A 23,194-nucleotide genomic window follows, 5' to 3' on the forward strand; every position below is an offset into this window, starting at 1 on the left:
AGGGCTCTGCCATATTGCCTGGGGGCCGGTGCGGAAAATGGAACCCCCACGAATGTGCGGAAATACGCCGGCGCATGTGTGGAACGTCGCCACTCGGGAATTTCCCCGATGGAGGCCGAGGATTGTGGAGACCCCGGAGAGTACCAGGTCAGGCCCGCTAATGATATGTAAACGTAATTTACTATACATGCGTAATGCGTAGTGAATCCAGAATTCACCTGAGGAAGGAGCAGTGCTCCGAAAGCTAGTGTTTGAAACAAACCTGTTGGACTTTAACCTGGTGTTGTAAGACTCCTTACTGTGCTCAAATATAATAACAGCATTAGGCTATATAGCCCTGCACCTGAGACATCATCCCCATTCAGTTAGATCATGCCTGACCTGTACTTCAACTCTATTTACCCACTTTAGCTCCATGTCGCTTTCCTCCAACAAATGTCAATCAGTCCCTTTCTTGAAAGCTCCAACAGTATCCTTTTGAAAAAGAGAGTTATGCATTTCCACTGCTCTTAGAAGTGTTTCCTAACATTACCTCTGAATGACTGGGCTCATAGAATTATAGAATCCTTACATTGCACAAGGAGGCCTTTCGGCACATCGAGTCTGCACCGACCCTCTGAAAGGACACCCTACCCAGCCCACTCCTCGTAACCTCACCTAACCTTTTGGACACTAAGGGACAATTTAGCATGGCCAGTCCACCTAACCTGCACACTTTGGACTGTGGGAGGAAACCCATGCAGATATGGGGAGAACTTGCAAACTCCACACAGTCACCCAAGGCCAGAATTGAACCCGGGTCCCTGGGCTGTGAGGCAGCAGTGCTAACCACTGTGTCATCCTGGTTCGGGATTTCCCCCCACCAGAGGAAATAGTTTCTCCCTGCCCTTAATTATTTCAAACGCCTCGATTTGATTACCCCTCAATCCTCAAAACCTGAGGGAGTACATCTCAGTTTAAGCACAGTGCCCTGCAAGTTTTTGTTGCTTAGTGTTGCAAAGTTACCATTTTTATATTAATTAACTATGAGGATGGCAATTGTCATAATCTTTTAGACTTAATAACTGCCCCCTTTTAAAGGAGCACGGAACATAAACTGGAAATTCTAAATAAAGGGAATTTATCACAGGGTCGCCCAATTGCAAAAGGTCTCAAGCATACTGCCAGACATTGTATGCTCCCTCTCCAGGAACACTATAGCACAGAAGAGAGGCAGGCAACTGGACCAAACAAACCTCCTCAGCTGCTTGTTATCTAGACATAAGCATGACCATAATCAGACCGGACGACAACCCTATGGTTTTTTTTATGTTATTGAACTTTTAACATTTTATATTAAAAATTTACAGCAAAAGAAAACTGACAGATGCATTAACAAAAGAAAAAAATCTAAACTGAGAACAGTAACAATAACCCTACCCGGAAATACAACGAAACAACATCACCCCCCTGTCCCACTAACAGCTAACAGTGACCAATTCCTTGAAGTACAATATGAACAGCCGCATCTACGGATCAAGTCACCTAACCACATTGAGGCACGAGGTGGTGTCGCCTGTCTCCAACTCAGCAGAACCCACCGTTGAGCAATCAATGAGGTGAATGCCAGGGCATCTGCCCCCTCACCGTCCTTTACTCCGGCTAATCCAACACCCCAAATGTAGCTACTAACGGACAGGGCTCTAAATCAACATTCAAGATTGTCGATATTGTGCTGAAGAAAGACCCCCAAAAACCCACCAATTTGGGACAGGACTAAACAGAACATATATGTGTGGTTCACGGGCCCTCTCAAACACCTCTCGCACCTATCCTCAAGCCCCGCAAAAAAATGGACTCATTCTGGCCCTGGTGAGGTGCGCCCTAAACACCACCTTGAACTGGATCAAGCTCAACCCTGCACAGGATGATGTAGCATTCACCCTACAGAGGGACTTACTCCACACCTCCTCCTCCAAAATGGGTCCCAGCTCCTCCCCCCACCTGGCTTTCACCTCATCCACCGAAACCTGCTCTTCCCCAAGATCCGTCTATATATCCCGGAATCCCGGATGTGCTGCCCTCTTCCAACACGGCACAGGAGAGTATCCTCTCCAGTAAAGTGGACAGCGGTGCGACCGAGAATGCCAGGAATGTCCACCGAACAAAGCTCTGTACCTGAAAGTCCCCCCCCTCCCCCCCCCCCAAAAGTCCTGCTTTCTCCTTCAGTTCCTCCAAACTGGCAAACTACCCCTCCAGAAACAAATCCCTCACCAGCACCTTACCTTTCCACCCCACAAATGTGGCATCCAATTTCATCGGCTCAAACAAATGATTTGTGCAGATAGGGGCCCCATCTTGACACCGCCCCCAGCTTAAAATGCTGCTATATTTTCAAAGAAAATTTCGCCAGAGCAAACGGCAGAGACGCCGTCACCAGTGCCTCCAAGCTAGACTCTTTGCACAACTCCATCCGCACTGTGGTAGCCTCCTGGTCACCACAACACCCCAACATCTTCTCCGCATTGGCCGCACAATAATAAAACATCAAATTCAGCAGCATCAACCCCCCCCCTCCATCACCCCCGCCTGCCTACCCCTCGGTAGGACCCCCCTCCGAATCTAAGGAGTTCTCCCGTCCATATGAAACGCATTAGGAGCCGCTCCATCCCCCGGAAAAACGACTTGTGTAGAAAAACTGGGAAGAATTGAAATACAAACAAGAGTCGCAGCAAGATATGTGCGCAAGTCTGTGCGGAGTCTGCACATCCTCCCCATGTGTGCGTGGGTTTCCTCCGGGTGCTCCGGTTTCCTCCCACAGTCCAAAGATGTGCAGATTAGGTGGATTGGCCATGATAAATTGCCCTTAGTGTCCAAAATTGCCCTTAGTGTTGGGTTACTGGGTTATGGTGATAGGGTGGAGGTGTTGACCTTGGGTAGGGTGCTCTTTCCAAGAGCCGGTGCAGACTCGATGGGCCGAATGGCCTCCTTCTGCACTGTAAATTCTATGATAATTCTATGATATTCATCGAAATGGATTGAAGCCGGCCCGCCAGCAACAAGAGAAAGCTGTCCCACCTCTGTAAATCCGCCCTGACCCTTCTTGCCAGGCTAATGTAATTCAATTTGAGAAGCTGCGCCCAATCCCGAACCAGCTGGACTCCCAGATACAGCAACCCAATGATCACCCTCTGCACCAATGGGTCAAAGATCACTATCTGGGACTCAAATGCAACCAGGGGCTGGATACTCCGGTCCCCCAGCCGTATTTGTCTTGGTGACGCGGCGTTCGCTGGCAGCGGGATTTCCCACTGATGCCACCCCACAGCACCGGCAAATCCATGGGCGGGGTTGTGCTGCCGGTGGGAACAGAGAATCCAAACGGCCGGAGAATTCTGGCCCAGAAGTCTAAGAGCAATCCATTAAATAATGGACATGTGGCTGGCAATATAAAATTAGCAGCTTGACTACACAATTCAACCAGATAAAAACTGAAGTATGGGAAGTTATCAGAGGAAACAGAAAGATGGTGAATGAGTTGAGGGGAGAGGTGATGGGTTGATAAAAAAAGAGAAGAGGGAAATGATTAGTATAATATGAATTAGTTCAGGCTGTTTACCGTGTGACAATGGGTGGTTAGTTGACGAGTTCCTGTTTTATTTTAAGTTCCGATATTGAAGAACGTTTGCATGTGTTTGTTGAAGGAACACCAAACGCACTGTGGAGGTCTGGATGGATGACTATAAACAATACTACTATGAAGCCAGGCCCTCAGCTGTTGGAAAGGCCTATGGAAAGTAAGTCTGTGAAACCTTTAAGGAACTTCTTTTTCATTCGTATTTCCTGTCTCTTCCTTACAAATCCATTGAATTTCTATCTGTTTGAACAGAGCACCTTGTCACATCTCCATGTTCCGCACGCACAATGAGCTACTTCAAAGTGGAGTGACTTTAACTACATCGGAAACAGTGGCAGCCATTTTGTCCACATCAATCAGATGTTTCTGATTTTTTTGGAATGTAATGGCTTGGCTGTGGTGATCCACTGTGTAATTGTGTGTGTGCCTATATTAGGGGATGTACAGTAGTACCTATACTACAGGTTCGCCGGTAGCCCCTACCGGCTAGCTCCGCCCACAAGGAGCTGTGTAAATATGCATGAGTTCTCCTGAGCAACCATTCTACCAGCTGCAGTCGGAGGATAAACTACTAACTAATAAAGCCTCTATTGTACCCATTCGAGTCTTTAGTACGATTGTTAGCGCATCAATTTATTACAGTTAGATTTTCTGCATCATGGACATCAGGATCAAACCAGATCGCTTGCAGCTGGATCCGCACTCGCCAAACGCCAGAAAGGACTTTAATCACTGGCTGGCTTGCTTTGATGCCTATATCAACTCAGCGACCCCCGAGCCGACGGAAGCTCAGAAAATCCAGGTTCTCTACTCACGGTTGAGCTCCAGCGTGTTCCCGCTGATACCGAATTACGCAGGCGCCAGGGACCTCCTTAAACAAAACTACGTCCAGAAGACGAACGCTCTATTTGCAAGGCATGTACTCGCCACTCGCGTACAACTACCTGGTGAGTCGATTGAAGACTTCTGGCGGGCCCTTATCCCTCTCGTACGGGACTGCGGCTGCCAGGCCGTCACGGCCATGGAACATTCCAATCTCCTCATGCGTGATGCATTCGTGACGGGGATTGCATTGGACCCCATCCGGCAACGACTGCTGGAATGGGTCGCGCTCGACCTAGCGGAGACGAAAGCTTTAGCACTCTCCATGACGGTCGCTTCTCGTAATGTCCAGTCCTACCCCGCTCGCCGCGCGGCCCATCCATCCTACCCCTCGTGGACTCCGCAACCGACCCCCCCGACTGGGGCTACTCCTGCGCAATATCCCTGCGCTGCCTGCCACACCACGCACTCTGGGGGTCCCCGCTGCTACTTCTGCGGCCAACAGAAGCACCCCGACCAGCGCTGCCCAGCCCGCGCCGCCACCTGAAAATCCTGCGGCAATAAGGGCCACTTTGCGGCGGTGTGCCAGGCCCGCGCAGTAGTCGCTATCGCGCCCGATTTCGCTCCCTTCCCCCAGCCGATCGCACAATGGGCGCCGCCATCCTCTGCTCCCGGGGCCACGTGCGACCAGTGGGCGCCGCCATCTTCTCCCCCCAGGTCCACGTGCGGCCCAGTGGGCGCCGCCATCTTGCCCCGTGCCCGCAACGTGCGCTGCATGGGCGCCGCCATCTTGCCCCCACAGGTCCTTCGGACGTCGCCATCGCCGCCATTTTGTCTCCCCCTCGTGACTGGACCGCTGGACCGGGTCGCTGCCGCTCCTAATCGGACTCCTCGGATGACCGCTCGCTGCTTGCCTCCATCTCGCTGGACCAGTCCCGTCCTCACAACCTGGCCACCGCTTCGAAGATGGTGCTAATCAACGGCCACGCAACCTCCTGCCTACTAGACTCCGGGAGCACCGATAGCTTCATCCACCCGGACACGGTAAGGCGCTGCTCCCTCGCGGTCCATCCCGCCAACCAGCGGATCTCCCTGGCCTCCGGATCCCACTCTGTCCCGATCCGAGGCTTCTGTGTGGTTAACTTCACCGTGCAAGGCATTGAATTCAGCGGTTTCCGCCTGTACATTCTCCCCAATCTCTGTGCTACACTATTACTGGGCCTGGATTTTCAATGTAACCTCCAGAGTCTCACCCTCAAATTAGGTGGGCCCCTACACCCACTCACCGTTTGCGGCCTCACGACCCTCAAGGTTTTTTTTTTTAATTAAAAAATTTAGATTACCCAATTATTTTTTCCAATTAAGGGGCAATTTAGCATGGCCAATCCACCTACTCTGCACATTTTTGGGTTGTGGGGGTGAAACCCACGCAGACACGGGGGAGAATGTGCAAACTCCACATGGACAGTGACCCAGAGCCGGGATCGAACCTGGGACCTCAGCGCCGTGAGGCGGTTGTGCTAACCACTAGGCCACCGTGCTGCCCTGCGACCCTCAAGGTTGACCCTCCCTCCCTCTTTGCCAATCTGACTGTGGATTGCAAGCCCGTCGCCACCAGGAGCAGACGGTACAGCGCCCAGGACAAGGCCTTAATCAGGTCCGAGGTCCAGCAACTGCTTTGGGAAGGTATTATCGAGGCCAGCAATAGCCCCTGGAGAGCCCAAGTGGTAGTGGTTAAAACTGGGGAGTAACACAGGATGGTCGTAGACCACAGCCAGACCATTAATCGGTACACGCAGCTCGACGCGTACCCCCTCCCTCGCATATCTGATATGGTCAATCAGATTGCACAGTACCGGGTCTTCTCAACGATTGACCTTAAATCCGCATAGCACCAGCTCCCCATCCGCAAATCGGACCGTGCATACACTGCCTTCGAGGCGGACGGTCACCTCTATCAATTTCCTAGGGTTCCCTTCGGCGTCACTAACGGGGTCTCGGTATTCCAAAGAGAAATGGACCAAATGGTTGACCGGTACGGACTGCGGGCCACGTTTCCGTACTTAGATAATGTCACCATCTGCGGCCATGACCAGCAGGACCACGACGCCAACCTTGCCGAATTTCTCCACACCGCATCTCTCCTCAACCTCACTTACAACAAGGAGAAGTGCGTGTTCAGCACTAACCGCTTGGCCATCCTCGGCTACGTAGACCAAAACGGACTCCTGGGGCCCGATCCCGACCACATGCGCCCCCTCATGGAGCTCCCCCTTCCCTACTGCCCCAAGGCCCTCAAACGCTGCCTGGGGTTCTTCTCCTACTACGCCCAGTGGGGTGGAGTTCCCCGACGGCCGCCAGGATACGGTCTCGCTCAGGGACCTTGCTCCCTCGGGCGCCACCCCCACTCCCACACACCTCCCCACCCACGCGCCACCCGCGCTCCCAGCACCACCAGGTCCATCCCTCCTTCCCCTGCCCACGCTAGAGGACGAGGAAGATTTCGGCACGCTCCCGGAGTCATCCAGCTACTGGCCAGCACCAACACCACCAGCACCAACACCGCCAGCACCGATTGCGTCGATGCCGCCACCACCTGTACAGACATCGCCACCACTGTTACGTCGCTCCCAGCGAACCGTCAGACCACCGGACAGACTTAACTTCTGACGGGCACCGTGTCACAAGATGGACACATATTTTTTTTTCCCTCCCCTCTGTAAATAATTCACAATTCTGTATATAGTTCCACGCCACCCCCGCCGGACTCATTTTAAACAGGGGGTGAATGTGGTGATCCACTGTGTAATTGTGCGTGTGCCTATATTAGGGGATGTACAGTAGTACCTATACTACAGGTTTGCCGGTAGCCCCTGCCGGCTAGCTCTGCCCACAAGGAGCCATATAAATATGCATGAGTTCTCCTGAGCAGCCATTCTACCAGCTGCAGTCTGAGGATAAATATCTAACTGCAATAAAGCCTCTGTTGTACCCATTCGAGTCTTTAGTACGATTGATAGCGCATCATTGGCAATAGGGAGAATAACCCTCCTCCTCTACGAACAGTGCAATAGGATCTTTAAAGGCTATATCTCCCATTAAAGGCAGCACTAGCAGCAGTGCAGAGTTGCTGATTACTGCACTCAGAGTGCCAGCCTAGATTGTGTGCTCAAGTGGGGCTTGAACCCACAACCTTCTGAGTCAAAGGGTCAAGTGCTAACCACTGAGGCACCTGCTGATCTCCCTGTGCTACCTATACCTATCTGTATCCAGAGGATCAAAGTCAATTGAGGCCTTCTGAATTTCTGAATGGGACTATTTCAGGAAATGCACATCAAATGGGGCACAAAAATAGCCATGTTTCTAATGGGTTGAATCACTTGGTTATAAACTGAGACCCTTAATTTGTATTTGAAGATCCAAAACATATTGCTCTCTGTTTCAGTATTGCAGACCGAGTGCAGCTGAGGAAGAAACTACAGTGCAAGTCCTTTCAATGGTACCTAGAGAATGTCTATCCTGAGCTGAGGTAGGACTGCAGGTTTCCAATTAGCTTCCTCTCTTACCCTCTGTTCTCTCTCCATTATTGGGATTTACAATTCTCCTCCCGTAACAGCCTTCCCGAACAGGTGCCGGAATGTGGCGACTAGGGGCTTTTCACAGTAACTTCATTGAAGCCTACTCGTGACAATAAGTGATTTTCATTTCATTCATTTCAACTGCTTACAGCTGCAGGTTTCGTGTTTTCAAAACTTAGGGCAGGATTCTCCGACCCCCCCGCCGGACCGGAGAATCGCTGGGGGGGGGGGGGGGGGTGCGGCCCAGATGCCGGATTCTCCGCCAGTCTTTCCGAGGATTCCGCAACTTCTGGGCGGCGTGACGCCGGAGTGGTTCACGCCACTCCTCGGCGCCGATACGGCCCGCCCGCTGGTTAGGGGAGAATCCCGCCTTATTTCATTCATGTTATCACATATTTATCACAATTTGTTTGGTCAACTTTGCACATAGAGTAAAATCCTATGCCCACTCTGAAATTGGCAACTTTCCTATGTAAACCTGTCACACTGAAATTGAATCGTCTAGCCGGTGGTGCACTGCATATGAATGGGGATTTAATTGCATTGGCAAACCTTGGTCTAATTCACCGCACTCCAGCAGAAGGTGAGTCTTGCTGTTGCCCCTCTTTGTACAATAGAAATCAATTGGAGCCGGGAGCTCCTTAAACCTTTTATTACTGTTATTATTACAATGTACACGTGGCCTGATAAACAGCAGCAGCCTGCCTAGTGCCTCCAGGCTCAGCAGCAAGGTTCTTCAGCGGGGCCTGCCTGCTGAAGCATGTGTTTATCTTCCTGAGCCTGTTACGTTGCCTTGTTGAACCTGGAGGCAGGCAGCTCTTGCTGAAACTGCACATCCTTTAACTGGTGGGATGGTATTGTACACGCTGTATTCCAGAGACTGGCAGTAATGCGCTCATACATAGATCATTATGGCACCAAACGCAGACACTGGCACATACTTCATCTGCGTCGGAAGATTTCTTGTTTAGCTATTTAGTACTGTGACTGTAGATATTCTGACATCTGACCTTTTTGAGTCCATGCTGCCTCTCTCTAGAGTAATCCAGTCAGTTCCATTCTCCCACTCTATCTCTGTAGTTTTGCAGGTTTATTTCCCTCAAGTGCAGATCAAATTTCTTTATAAATGATTGATCATTTATAAATAATTGATCAACCATCGCCGCCCTCACAGGCAGTGAGTTCCAGGTCATAATCAGCCAATATATAAAAATATTCTTGCTCACATTCTCCATGCATCTCTTTTTTTTAAATTTAGGATATCCAATTCATTTTGTCCAAATAAGGGCAATTTAGCATGGCCTATCCACCTAGTGGATTGGGTTGTGGGAGCGAGACACACACAAACAAGGGGAGAACTTGCAAACTCCACACGGACAGTGACCCAGAGCCAGGATCGAACCTGGGACCTCGGCACCGTGAGGCAGCAGGGCTAACCCACTGCGCCACTGTGCTGCCACCTCTATGCATCTCTTGCCCAAAATCATAGATCTACATCCCTTGGTCCTTTTGTCTATCTTACAAGTCCTGTCATGATCTTGAAAAACTCTATCAAATCTCCCCTCAAAACACCTTTGTTCCAAGAACAACCCCAGTTTCTCCAACCTAAGCTTGTAGCTAAACTTATTTCTGGTACCATTCTGGTAAATCTCCTCTGGACCCTCACGTATTCCTAAAGACATGGCCAGAACTGGCTTAATGCTCTACCTGTAACCTAACCAGAACTTTATAAAGCTTCTGCATAACTTTGAACTCAATGTCTTCTATTCCTAAGCACAAGATTGCAAAAGCTTTGCTAATTACTCTCAGTATGCCCTGCCACTTTCAAAGATCTATGCACATGAATCCCCAGGTCACTCTGCCCCCTCTTTAGAATTTTGCTATTAAATCTATGTTGCTTTTCAACCAAAATGCATCACCTCACACTTCTCTGTGTTAAATTCAATCTTCTTGTCTATTGGTTCTGTTAGCCTATCTGTGTCCTGTCACATATATTGAATGTTGTCTTACTTATTAGGCCCAATGCAATTAGTTCCTGGTTCTTGCCGTCTACCAAGTGAAGCCTCAGATCTACATTAGTGAGTTCCCTAATAGCAGTTACCTCTTTTTGTGAGGATATTTCCTACAAGTACTCAATCCCATATGTAAACACTCATATTCATAGCTGCACATAAAATAGAGCTAATCTTTTTAGAAGCATTTGGAGCTGTCAATTAAATTGTAAACTTACAGGCCTCCCCACTGGGATAATGGCAGGTTATAGCAGCATTCAAGCAGCATTAATCATAAGTTAGCCCTCAGGCTTATATCAACAGACAGTTCATGAAATTGCAAGCAGAACCACAACAGGATTTTGTTTCTCAAAAGTTTAAAAGGCTTGGGATTTAAATGACTTGACAGCTTGACAGTTCCATTGAGCTTATCCACATTTTATGTACATTCATGTCTACTATTAACAATCCTAAATCGCACCTTACCTCTCCAAAAGGACCTGTCTGAAAGGGTACCCCCCTCCCCCAAATAACTCCAGCATCTTTAGACCTTTGCTTCAAATGACCAAAGCCCACAAGTCTTGTTTTGATATCCCAGCAACATAGATTGCATATGTTTGAAGGCAGGTGCATATTTACATGTGCAGCTGCCTCAGTGAACCATGGATGTGCAAACTACAACCCACTCCTATCCCCCCCCCCCCCCCCCCCCCCCCCCCTCCCCCCCCCCCCCCCCGACAAATAGATGGATGCTGAGTTCAGGGGCGGAACCTCCGGAATTCAGGTTCTGGTGCCATTTTGGATAGAGCGTGGAATCCTTCTGGCTTTACAAAAATTCAGGATGTACAGTCCAGGACAGAACACATTATTCCAAATGGATGTTAGCCAGAGATTATACAACAATGTGGCTGTGAGACAGAAGAAGCCAAAAACAAAACCGCTATAACATTGGGAGTCAAGCAGATGTCTGAAAACATTTGTCATCCTTTTGAGGAATAATGTGGACATGTGGTGATATTACTAGAGGTGTTTGTGAGGGGATTACACTTCACCTTTCCAAGAATTACTATCCATTGTTGACTCTTTAACAAGTGTATTAGTGTCACACTTATATCCATGTCGTATATGATGTGTATTTCCTCAGGTATTGCTTTCTATCCAATTAGTCATGACTGAGTGCAGCATGTTGTATGGCCCTCACATGTTTATTTTTGCTTTAGAATCCCAGAAAAGGAAGTGTCTGAAACGGTTGTGGTGAGACAGAGGGGGAGGTGCATGCAGTCTCAAGCCCCTTACAAAATGGGCAATACCATCATCACCCTGGGGCAGTGTTCAGAGATGCAAAACAGTATCCCCTACAGCCAGGTGAGAAGCAAGTTTCAATACCTTGTCTCTTCCAAAATTACGGGTGGGATTTTCCACGGCAGGGGAAGGGTCGGAAGATCCCACACACCAACTTGTATTTATATACTATTTTTAACATAGTAAAAGATATCAAGGTGCTTCACAGGAGCGTTATCAAACTAAGCTTAACACTGGCCGATGCAAGGACATATTAGGACAGGGTAACCAAAAGCTTAGTCAAAGAGGAGAGAGAAGTAGGGAGGCAGAGAAGTTTAGGGAGAGTATTCCAGAGGCAGCTGAGAGCATGGCCACCAACGCTGGAGATTTAAAAATTGGGGCTGCTCAAGAGGCAAGAATTAGCTTAGGGCAGCACGGCGCAGTGGTTAGCACAGCTGCCTCAAGGCGCCGAGATCCCATGTTCGATCCCGGCTCTGGGTCACTGTCCGTGAGGAGTTTGAACATTCTCCTCGTGTTTGCGTTGGTTTCACCCCCACAACCCAAAGATGTGCAGGTTAGGTGGATTGGCCACGATAAATTGCCCCTTAATGGGGGAAAAAATAAATGGGTACTCTAAATAGGCAGCATGGTAGTGGGCAGCATGGTAGCACAGTTTGTAGCACTGTTGCTTCACAGATCCAGGGTCCCAGGTTCGATTCCCGGCTTGGGTCACTGTCTGTGTGGAGTCTGCACGTTGTCCCTGTGTTTGCGTGGGTTTCCTCCGGGTGCTCCGGTTTCCTCCCACAAGTCCCGAGAGACGTGCCATTAGATAATTTGGACATTCTGAATTCTCCCTCTGTGTACCCGAACAGACGCCAGAATGTGGCGACTAGGGACTTTTCACAGTAACTTCATTGCATGTTAGTGTAAGCCTACTTGTGACAATAAAGATTATTATTATTATAAATTTTAAAAAAAAGAATTGGCTGAGCACAGGTATCTCGGAAAGTTGTGAGGCTGGAGAAGTTATAGAGATAGAGAGGGTTGAGGCGGCACTGTGGTACAGTGGTTAGCACTGCTGCCTCACAGTGCCAGTGACCCGGGTTCAATTCCGGCCTTGGGTCACTGTCTGTGTGGAGTTTGCACTTTCTCCCTGTTTCTGTGTGCGTTTTCTCCCACAGTTCAAAGGTAAGTGGATTGGCCATGATAAATTGCCCCTTAGTGTCCCAAAGATAGTTGGGGTTACAGCAATAAGGTGGGGAGTAGACCTAGGTAGGGTGCTCTTTCGGATGATCAGTGCTGACTCAATGGGCCGAATGGCCTCCTTCTGCACTGTGTGAATTCTATGACTCTATTTTATGAGGTCATGGAGGGAGATATAGACGAGGATGTGAATTTTAAAATCGAGGTTAGTGAAGCAAGAGCCAACGTACATCAGCGAGCAAGGGGTGATGGGTGAATGGGACTTGAAGTGAGTTGGGAATGGACAACAGAGTCTTTACATCTCAATCTTGCTCAGGTACCACCCCAGGTGGTACCCCATTGCTCAGGTACCACCCCCTCAAAGGGGAAAGCAGCCTTTGCCGACTTTACTTACTTTTATTTCCATGGTACTCTGCACCTTCACTCACGTGTGTGACAAGACAGTAACTGTCAGCCTGCAATTGGTTGTGAAAGGTATCGTGCCCGTTCAAACGTATTTTGCATGTTGGGTACAGCCATGGAATGGGAACGAGTGCTCCTTCCCTATTTTAAATCCGAAAAAGAAAGACTTGCATTTATTTGCTACCCCTACAACCTCAGAACATCCCAAACCAATTTACAGCCAATGAAGTATATTTGAAGAACATTCACTGATTTAGGAAGGGTAGGAGATGTAGTAGTCAGTTTTGTGCTAACAAGGTCCCAAAAAAGGTATCGAGATATCCACCCCATCCTACTCTTTGAAATAATGCCACGGGATCTTTTATATTCACCTGAAAGGGCTGACAGAGCCTCAGATTAGCATCTCACCCAAATGAAGATGCGCTGTTGAACAATTCTATTGAACAGATCCATATCTTTATTTGAGTTATGAAGGTTGAGGCAATGCAGTTAAGCTGGGGCAGCCCCGGTGGTATAGGAATGGCAGGGGAAATCCAACAGCAAAGTTTCTCACTCATCACAGCTGTTGACAGGATCACATTTGGTTGTGATCAGTTCATAGTGGAATAGTCTACTGATCACAGAGTTCCCAGTAACCAAGACCTTCCCCAGCACGGGTCAGCTCCATCAGCAGGGGATAGAAGAAAACTGGAAGAAAATAATGGTTATGTAAAGAAAAACATTTTTGATTATGTTCTCCTATAAATCACAAATTGCAACCTATATGACTGGGACAAAGGTTCATTTTTCCTCGCTTTTTTTTCGACATATCTACAAACTTTCACACGGTTGACCAGACTATCCTCCGCCAACACCTCTCCATATGATTATCTAAGGGTATGTACTGATTGCTCTTGCTGTTCCCACACTGGTACCTCTGCTGCCCAAGGATCTATCTTTGGCTCCCTCCCATTTCTAATCTTCATGCTGCCTCATGTCAGTTTTCACATGAACGCAAACACCATCCAGCTCGACATCACCTTCACCTCCCTTTGACTTCTCCACCGTTGCTGAACTGCTTTTATATCATTCAGTACTGGAAGAGTAGAAACTTCCTCCATTTAAATATCAGTGAGACCAAAGCCTTTTGGCTCAGCTCAGTTGGCTGGACATCTGGTTCGTGATGCAGAGCGAAGCCAACAGCGTGAGCTCAATTCTCAGACCAGCTAAGGTTACTCATGACGACCCACATTTTTTTTTCTCTTTTTCTTTAAAAAAAAAATAAATTTAGAGTACCCAATTATTTTTTTCCAATTAAAGGACAATTTAGTGTGGCCAATCCACCTACCTTGTGCACAATTCTGGGTTGTGAGGGTGAGACCCACGCAGACATAGGGAGAATGTGCAATCTCCACATAGACAGTGACCCGGGGCCAGGATCAAACCCGGGTCCTTGGCGCCGTGAGGAAGCAGTGCTAACCACTGCGCCACCGTGCCACCCTGACAACCCACATTCTCAACTTTGTGGTGACCCTCCGGTTGAATCACCACCAGTCAGCTCTCCCCCCTCAAAGGGGAAAGCAGCCTTTGCCGACTTTACTTACTTTTATTTCCACCTCCATAATATTACCTGGCTCAGCTCATCTGTTGCTGGATCGGTCACCTTTGTTACTGCTAGACCTGACCGTTCCAACACACCCCCATCTTCCACCTGTCTTAAAGTTAAGCCTGTGCAAAACTCTGCTGCCTATATCCTAACTCCTGTTCACCTATCACCCCTGTGCTGACCAATCCCAACTTTGGCTCCTGATTAAATTCTCATCTTGGTTTTCAAATCTCTCCATGGCCCAGCCTCTACTTATCACCTCTCCTCCACTTCCACAATCCTCTGAGATATCTGTGCTCTTCTAATTCTGACCTCTTGAGCATTCCCGATTGTAATCACTCCAACATTGGTGGCTGCGTCTTTGGCTGTCGAGGTTTTAAGTTCTGGAATATTCTCCCTAACCTTCTCTTCCTTTCTTTCATCCTTTAAGATGCTCCTTTTGAGGTCCCAGGTTCGATCCCGGCTCTGGGTCGCTGTCCGTGTGGAGTTTCCCATTCTCCCCGTGGTTGTGAGGGCTTCGCCACGACATCCCAAAGATGGATTGGCAACACTAAATTGCCTCTTAATTTGAAAAAAATGAATTGGATGTTCTAAATTTAAAAGAAAAATAAGATGCTCCTTCAAACCTTTGCTCATGTGTCCCAATATCTCCTTCATGGCCTGGTGTCACACTTCATTTGATAATGCTCCTGTGGGGATGTTTGTGACCGCGTTTGAGGAGCTGATCATTGCCGGGGGGCAGGGGGGGGGGGGGGGGGGGGGGGGGGGACTGTGAAAAGAGGAAAAAATCTGTACATATTGTATAGTTGATTGCTGGGAAGTATGTTTCCCGGTAAAAGATAATGCTCCTATAAAGTGGCATAATATGGTTTATTACATTAAAGATGCTATATAAATACAAGTTGTTGTTGTTGTTGCTGTGATTTAGGTTACACTGCAGCTGTGACTGGGTTTTGATGTTTGATTATTTGCAGGAATGGGTGTTTTCTGGACCACTAATCATGCAGCAGGACAAGTGTGTGGCGATTACAAACTTCTCCATAGGTTCGCAGGTCGTATTGGAGCTGTGCAATCGGGAGGATGGCAGACAGGTGAGAGTCGGACTCTGCGTAACTGTCGGAATTGACCTTCCGGCAATGAGGAATTAGAGGGTGGGTTCTCCGAAAGGCAGGCTTCAATCTCGGATACCTCCTCCTCCTCTACGGTCATCCTGGTATGTAGGCCAACAGTGTTTAGAACCAATTAAATGGTTTTGTAGTAGACACACTGTTGTGACCCAGCAGGCAAAAACAGTAACAATTGCCATTGATGAGTACTTGGAGTTCCATTTTACAGTCTACAAGTCCAGTTTGGACAACAACAGCCATTTCCCAAGTTTTACTGATTTTTCCTTCCGGGAATCTGGGGAAACACAGTAGCCAAGGCTCTGTTTGTGGTATTTTGCTATGTGCAATGAGGTAATGGGCATTTTAGTTGCTTGGCTGAAGGATAAATATTAGCCAGGCCACAGGGGAGAATTCCTCTGTCCTTCTAGTTGCACCATGGTGCCTATTCAGTCCACTTGAAAGGACAGGTTTAATATCTCATCCAAAAGATGGCATCTCTGACAGTGCTGCACTCCCTCTATATTGCAGTTGTGAGTTTTGTGCTCAAGTCTCTGGGGTTAAGACTTGAATCCATGGGCGTGATTTAACAGGAAACACAGAGTCCTGTTTTGGGTGCCAAGAATGGCCCCGCTATCAAATGAGTCTCTGTATTTTTTGATCTTGGTGAGGAACACCCCACTGAGGCAGCACTTACCTTCATTTCCTGCACTGACAGCTCAGCTCGTCAGTACAGGCAGAGATTGGGGCACCATTTTTCATTGCCGTCCCAATCTCTCAACCCCCCCCCCCCCCGCCCCCCGTGGCCTCCGAACCCCCTCAACACCCCAACTTACTTGTCAAGAGGTCCTCGTGTCCCCCTCACCATACCTCATAAGGGCAAGGCACCCCTGGGCCCGATCCCCGACACGGGCAACCTGCCTGAAACCCTGGCAGTGCCCCTGGCAGCCTGGCAGTTCAATCCTGGGCCTTGGGAGATGCCAGCGCAGGCATATTTAAGTGAAGCTAACTGCTCACTTAAATATGGAAATCGCGATTCCGCCCAGTGAGGACCCAGACTGTGACACCTTGCGAGATCTCGTTAGATATCGCGAGGAATCCCGAACGTTGAAAAACTTGCGAGTGGCCTCTCGCGAGATTACAGGGCCCGACAAGGCCGTTCGATCGGGCCCCATGACTCGAGAAGCAAGAGTGTTGCTCAAAGCAACGGTTGGCACACCACACCCTCAGCACAGACCAGAGATCGACCCCTGCGATATGTCAATCACTAGGTAAATAGTGAACAAAGTTTAGTACAGCAGAAAGGGACATTGGAAGGGGAAATAGCTAGTGAATCTACCATAATAAATCTAGGGAAGGGGGAAAAATAACTTTTTTAAAAGAATCATGAATCACATTACATAGTTTTCATATCTTTGTTACAATACTGAAAGGTAGACAGCCTGCGTTCTACAGTATTACTTGGTACTTGCTCTTCAAAACATTCTAATTCTTAATGGAAAACATGTGCAGGGTTTCCTACTACACAGACTTTCACCTGTGGTTTATATTTATAATAAAACACTAGATTGACTAATAGCAGCTATGGTCAGACAGCGGGAAGCACACTTAAAACGGAAAATGGCTCAACCACCGAATCTCCACCCCCCACCCCTGCAAAGATGAAACGATGCAAGATAGATTCTAACCTGGTGTTTCCCACTCACTCAAGCCCATTCATTCTCAGGACATGGGCATTACTGACGAGCAGTTGTCCCCTCAATGCAACAACTGCAAAGTTCCCATGTTGACAGCACTCAGGTTGGCCCCTTTGAATTACTTTGTGTGTGGCCAAGCAAAAGAATATGAAGGGGCCACGCACTCGGACAGGTTGCCCGCATGTTCCAAAGTAAAAATTAGAGGGAATGGTGCTGACGGTGCTGGCATCTGTTGCCCATTCCTTGAACCGTTTGATATAACTGAGGGACTTCTAAACCACTTCAGAGGGCATAAAAAATCAGCCATGTTGGTGAGGGAAGGCAGACCCATATAAACCCCGACAGGTATCCAGCCTGAAAGGACGTTACTTGGTTGGAGTGTTTTTAATGACAAACTGACAGCTATACTGACACCAGATTTTTTTCAAATCCCCCAATTATTTAAACTAAATTCAAAATCTCAAACTGCCGCATTAGAGTTTGAAAGTTTGAACTTCTTGTGTGGATTGATAATCTAGTAATATTTAATGATTATACTCCCATACTATTATGTAGTAGAGTGGCACGTTTGAACCATGTTGGGGCTGTTTAGCGCACTGGGCTAAATCGCTGGCTTTGAAAGCAGACCAAGCAGGCCAGCAGCACGGTTCGATTCCCGTAACAGCCTCCCCGAACAGGCGCCGGAATGTGGCGACTAGGGGCTTTTCACAGTAACTTCATTTGAAGTCTACTCGTGACAATAAGCGATTTTCATTTTCATATGCAGCCAGTATTCTTCCAGAGCAGTGATTTTCTTGTGGATCTTCAGAATAGCAACAGAAGGAGGCCATGATGCCTCGTTCCACGATTCAATGAGATCATGCCTGATCTTTACTTTAAATCCATCCTCATGGCTTAATTTCCTGTCGTAACCTTTGTTAGAAAAATACTATTGATCTCAGATTTCAAATGTTCAGATGAGTTAGCATCTGTTGTTTTTTTGCGGGAGGGAGTTCCACACTTCTGATGTCAAGAGACCTGCCTCACCTGATCCCCTTGCAGCAGAAAGCACCGTATCTAAAGGGGCAGAAAGCCCGGATTAAAAGCTGAAATTCTGACAGGATTGCACTTGGTCAGATGTGTGAACATCACAACTGAAAGCGCTTGAGAGTCCAGGTAGAAGAAATCTCCATCTTTGTAAAAAATTCAGTGGCTATCGTTAATTGATTCAGCTGTGTCCGGAGATATCGCAATCCGTCAGATGTATCGCCCCAGGGTGCAGTGAGAGTTCAGGGTGCAGTGAGAGTTTGGAAAGGAGAGGTCACCCTGTTGGGAGTTTTCTATAGGCCACCTAATAGTTCTAGGGATGTAGAGGAAAGGATGGCGAAGATGATTCTGGAAAAGAGCGAAAGTAACGGGGTAGTTGTTATGGGAGACTTTAACTTTCCAAATATTGACTGGAAAAGATATAGTTCGAGTACATTAGATGGGTCGTTCTTTGTACAATGTGTGCAGGAGGGTTTCCTGACACAATATGTTGACAGGCCAACAAGAGGCGAGGCCACATTGGATTTGGTTTTGGGTAATGAACCAGGCCAGGTGTTAGATCTGGAGGTAGGTGAGCACTTTGGAAACAGTGACCACAATTCGGTGACCTTTACGTTAGTGATGGAAAGGGATAAGTATACCCCGCAGGGCAAGAGTTATAGCTGGGGGAAGGGCAATTATGATGCCATTAGACATGACTTAGGATGTGTAGGTTGGAGAAGTAGGCTGCAAGGGTTGGGCACACTGGATATGTGGAGCTTGTTCAAGGAACAGCTATTGCATGTTCTTGATAAGTACGTACCAGTCAGGCAGGGAGGAAGGGGTCGAGCGAGGGAACCGTGGTTTACCAAAGAAGTGGAATCTCTTGTTAAGAGGAAGAAGGAGGCCTATGTGAAGATGAGGCGTGAATTTTCAGTTGGGGCGCTTGGTAGTTACAAGGAAGCGAGGAAGGATCTAAAGAGAGAGCTAAGACGAGCAAGGAGGGGACATGAGAAGTCTTTGGCAGGTAGGATCAAGGAAAACCCAAAAGCTTTCTATAGGTATGTCAGGAATAAAAGAATGACTAGGGTAAGAGTAGGGCCAGTCAAGGACAGTGGTGGGAAGTTGTGTGTGGAGGCTGAGGAGATAAGCGAGATACTAAATGAATACTCTTCGTCAGTATTCACTCAGGAAAAAGATAATATTGTGGAGGAGAATGCTATTAGGCTATCAGGCTATTAGAATAGATGGCATTGAGGTGCGTAGGGAAGAAGTGTTGGCAATTCTGGACAAGGTGAAAATAGATAAGTCCCCGGGGCCTGATGGGATTTATCCTAGGATTCTCTGGGAAGCCAGGGAAGAGATTGCTGAGCCTTTGGCTTTGATTTTTAGGTCATCATTGGCTACAGGAATAGTGCCAGAGGACTGGAGGATAGCAGATGTGGTCCCTTTGTTCAAGAAGGGGAGTAGAGTTAACCCCGGTAACTATAGGCCGGTGAGCCTAACGTCTGTGGTGGGTAAAGTCTTGGAGAGGATTATAAAAGATACGATTTATAATCATCTAGATAGGAATAATATGATTAGGGATAGTCAGCATGGTTTTGTGAAGGGTAGGTCATGCCTCACAAACCTTATCGAGTTCTTTGAGAAGGTGACTGAACAGGTAGACGAGGGTAGAGCAGTTGATGTGGTGTATATGGATTTCAGTAAAGCGTTTGATAAGGTTCCCCACGGTCGGCTATTGCAGAAAATACGGAGGCTGGGGATTGAGGGTGATTTAGAGATGTGGATCAGACATTGGCTAGTTGAAAGAAGACAGAGAGTGGTAGTTGATGGGAAATGTTCAGAATGGAGTTCAGTTACGAGTGGCGTACCACAAGGATCTGTTCTGGGGCCGTTGCTGTTTGTCATTTTTATAAATGACCTAGAGGAGGGCGCAGAAGGATGGGTGAGTAAATTTGCAGACGACACTAAAGTCGGTGGAGTTGTAGACAGTGCGGAAGGATGTTGCAGGTTACAGAGGGACATAGATAAGCTCCAGAGCTGGGCTGAGAGGTGGCAAATGGAGTTTAATGTGGAGAAGTGTGAGGTGATTCACTTTGGAAAGAATAACAGGAATGCAGAATATTTGGCTAATGGTAAAATTCTTGGTAGTGTGGATGAGCAGAGGGATCTCGGTGTCCATGTACATAGATCCCTGAAAGTTGCCACCCAGGTTGATAGGGTTGTGAAGAAGGCCTATGGTGTGTTGGCCTTTATTGGTAGAGGGATTGAGTTCCGGAGCCATGAGGCCATGTTGCAGTTGTACAAAACTCTAGTACGGCCGCATTTGGAGTATTGCGTACAGTTCTGGTCGCCTCATTATAGGAAGGACGTGGAAGCTTTGGAACGGGTGCAGAGGAGATTTACCAGGATGTTGCCTGGTATGGAGGGAAAATCTTATGAGGAAAGGCTGATGGACTTGAGGTTGTTTTCGTTAGAGAGAAGAAGGTTAAGAGGTGACTTAATAGAGGCATACAAAATGATCAGAGGGTTAGATAGGGTGGACAGCGAGAGCCTTCTCCCGCGGATGGAGGTGGCTAGCACGAGGGGACATAGCCTTAAATTGAGGGGTAATAGATATAGGACAGAGGTCAGAGGTGGGTTTTTTACGCAAAGAGTGGTGAGGCCGTGGAATGCCCTACCTGCAACAGTAGTGAACTCGCCAACATTGAGGGCATTTAAAAGTTTATTGGATAAGCATATGGATGATAAGGGCATAGTGTAGGTTAGATGGCCTTTAGTTTTTTTCCATGTCGGTGCAACATCGAGGGCCGAAGGGCCTGTACTGCGCTATATCGTTCTATGTTCTATGTTCACTGTGCAGCCTCCACCAGGCAGTTCAGAAAATCAGAGAGATTCTTTTTCTAGACAGTAACCACAAAATGGCATCATGAATGGCCAAGGTGGTCTGGAGGGAGGTCATCGGGGAGCTGAGCAGCTGTGGGTCCCATCTGAGGGACTGGGTCTGGTGCCGACAAAAGACGAATAACCTACTCTACAATGAACGGATGATTTTGAGTTTCATACCGTCAAGAAGTGGAAGAAATTTGAACAGGAAAAAGTAGAGGCGCTGAATGGTTAAGGGCTAGAACTAGCATTGAAGTGTAAAGATGTTCCCTCTCACCAGCTTCCATAATTGCATAGGTTGTATGTGTGGGCATCATGGTAATTTGCAACTTCTTCCGCATCTTATCCAGATTTCTTGAGAGCGTGAGGATTATAAGGACAGATGGGGAACCTGGGGCTGGATTCACCGCACCCCGACGCCGAAATTGCGTTTGGTGATGGAGAATCCAGTTTCCTGCACAAAATCGGGACCAGCGGCAGTTCCGCGATTCTCCATAACACTAAAAGCGCCGTACTCGTGGAGTACGCCGTGCCGATTATCCACCGCCTCAGGCCATTGCCTGAGGCCTGTCCCGCTATTCTCCGTCCCCGACTGGCCGAATACCCAGCAGTGTGGACCACTCATGGTCCCACTGTCCGTGATACCCGTCCATGGCGGCTGCAAACTCATCCGGGGGAGGGCCGATCGGAGGGCAGCGGAGGCCTCATTCGGGACTGGGGTTTTTTGTACAGGTTGTCCGGGTCAAGCGAGCGGCTGATCAGGGGCACTATTTCCGCAGTGCAGGTCCATGGGCTGGGTCCGCCATGGAGCACAGTGAGGCCACCACCGTGCACATGTGTGGATACTGACTCGGAAGTATGGGGGGGCCGTATCGGCAGCTGGAGCTGCGAGCTCCATGACAGCTCCCTGCTAGCCACCAGCAAAATGGGGAATCTGTGGCCTTTTGATCCCAGTTTTTCTGGCGTAAAAGACCACAGTTCTCACGACAGCTTGGGGACATAGTCCCAAAAACGGAGAATCCAGCCCCTGATGTTTCATGGGACCAGGGGCAACAATGGATTCCCCTCAGCATCATGAAAACAACACTTTTACTCCCCTTATGCTTGCAGAACAATAGAACCCACAGCATTCAAAAGAGGTCCAGGATCAGGGTGATGTGTTGGAGATTTGTCCGCTGATAGAGACAATGATGGGGCAGCACGGTAGCATGGTGGTTAGCATAAATGCTTCACAGCTCCAGGGTCCCAGGTTCGATTCCCGGCTGGGTCACTGTCTGTGTGGAGTCTGCACATCCTCCCCGTGTGTGCATGGGTTTCCTCCGGGTGCTCCGGTTTCCTCCCACAGTCCAAAGATGTGCGGGTTAGGTGGATTGGCCATGCTAAATTGCCCGTAGTGTCCTAAAAAGTAAGGTTAAGGAGGGGGTTGTTGGGTTACGGATATAGGGTGCATACGTGGGTTTGAGTAGGGTGATCATTGCTCGGCACAACATCGAGGGCCGAAGGGCCTGTTCTGTGCTGTACTGTTCTATGTTCTATGTGTAAAGACAGTAGTTTTCTTCAGTGAGACGTGTGGTGAACCACGTATTGCTACTACAGTAATCCCCCGTTATACCGCGCTCCGTAATATATCGTTCGCGATTTACGGCGGGGGTGCTTATGGACCCCGACTTTTTTCGTGGGCTCAACCCACACTTTAGTCTGTAAGGGAACTTGGGAGGTTTTGGTCCAAAAAGGCTGAATTCCAAGCCATCCCAGCCTGAGACTTGAAAGCGCAGAAAAAGCAATCAACATTGTCTAAGTCGGAAACCATGCAGTTGTGATGAAAAACGCCTAAGAACAAGAAAGACAGGATTGTTAAGCACCCTACCTTGCAATGGTGGTCCTCAACCTGGGATGCCCCGCTGGATGCGGAGCGTCACCTTCCTGTGCTGTAGTTCAGGATTCCCGCCAAAGGAGACACAGTCCTAGTGACCAGCACCAGCGACAACACTTTCCCGGCAAGAGTCGGCATCACTCCCCCAT

General features: G+C 48.3%; 1 protein-coding gene across 1 annotated transcript in view; it reads left to right on the plus strand.

The window, feature by feature from the left end:
• Positions 1-23,194, plus strand: part of galnt16 (UDP-N-acetyl-alpha-D-galactosamine:polypeptide N-acetylgalactosaminyltransferase 16) — a 162,540-nt gene that overhangs the window by 128,081 nt on the left and 11,265 nt on the right. The window contains exons 11-14 of the mRNA XM_038790248.1: positions 3,684-3,776; positions 7,884-7,967; positions 11,228-11,372; positions 15,453-15,569. Of these exons, the coding sequence (XP_038646176.1) occupies positions 3,684-3,776; positions 7,884-7,967; positions 11,228-11,372; positions 15,453-15,569 (439 nt within the window). The remainder of the gene's footprint in view (positions 1-3,683; positions 3,777-7,883; positions 7,968-11,227; positions 11,373-15,452; positions 15,570-23,194) is intronic.

The sequence above is a fragment of the Scyliorhinus canicula genome, chromosome 2, assembly GCF_902713615.1.
Source record: "Scyliorhinus canicula chromosome 2, sScyCan1.1, whole genome shotgun sequence".
Classification (NCBI taxonomy): domain Eukaryota; kingdom Metazoa; phylum Chordata; class Chondrichthyes; order Carcharhiniformes; family Scyliorhinidae; genus Scyliorhinus; species Scyliorhinus canicula.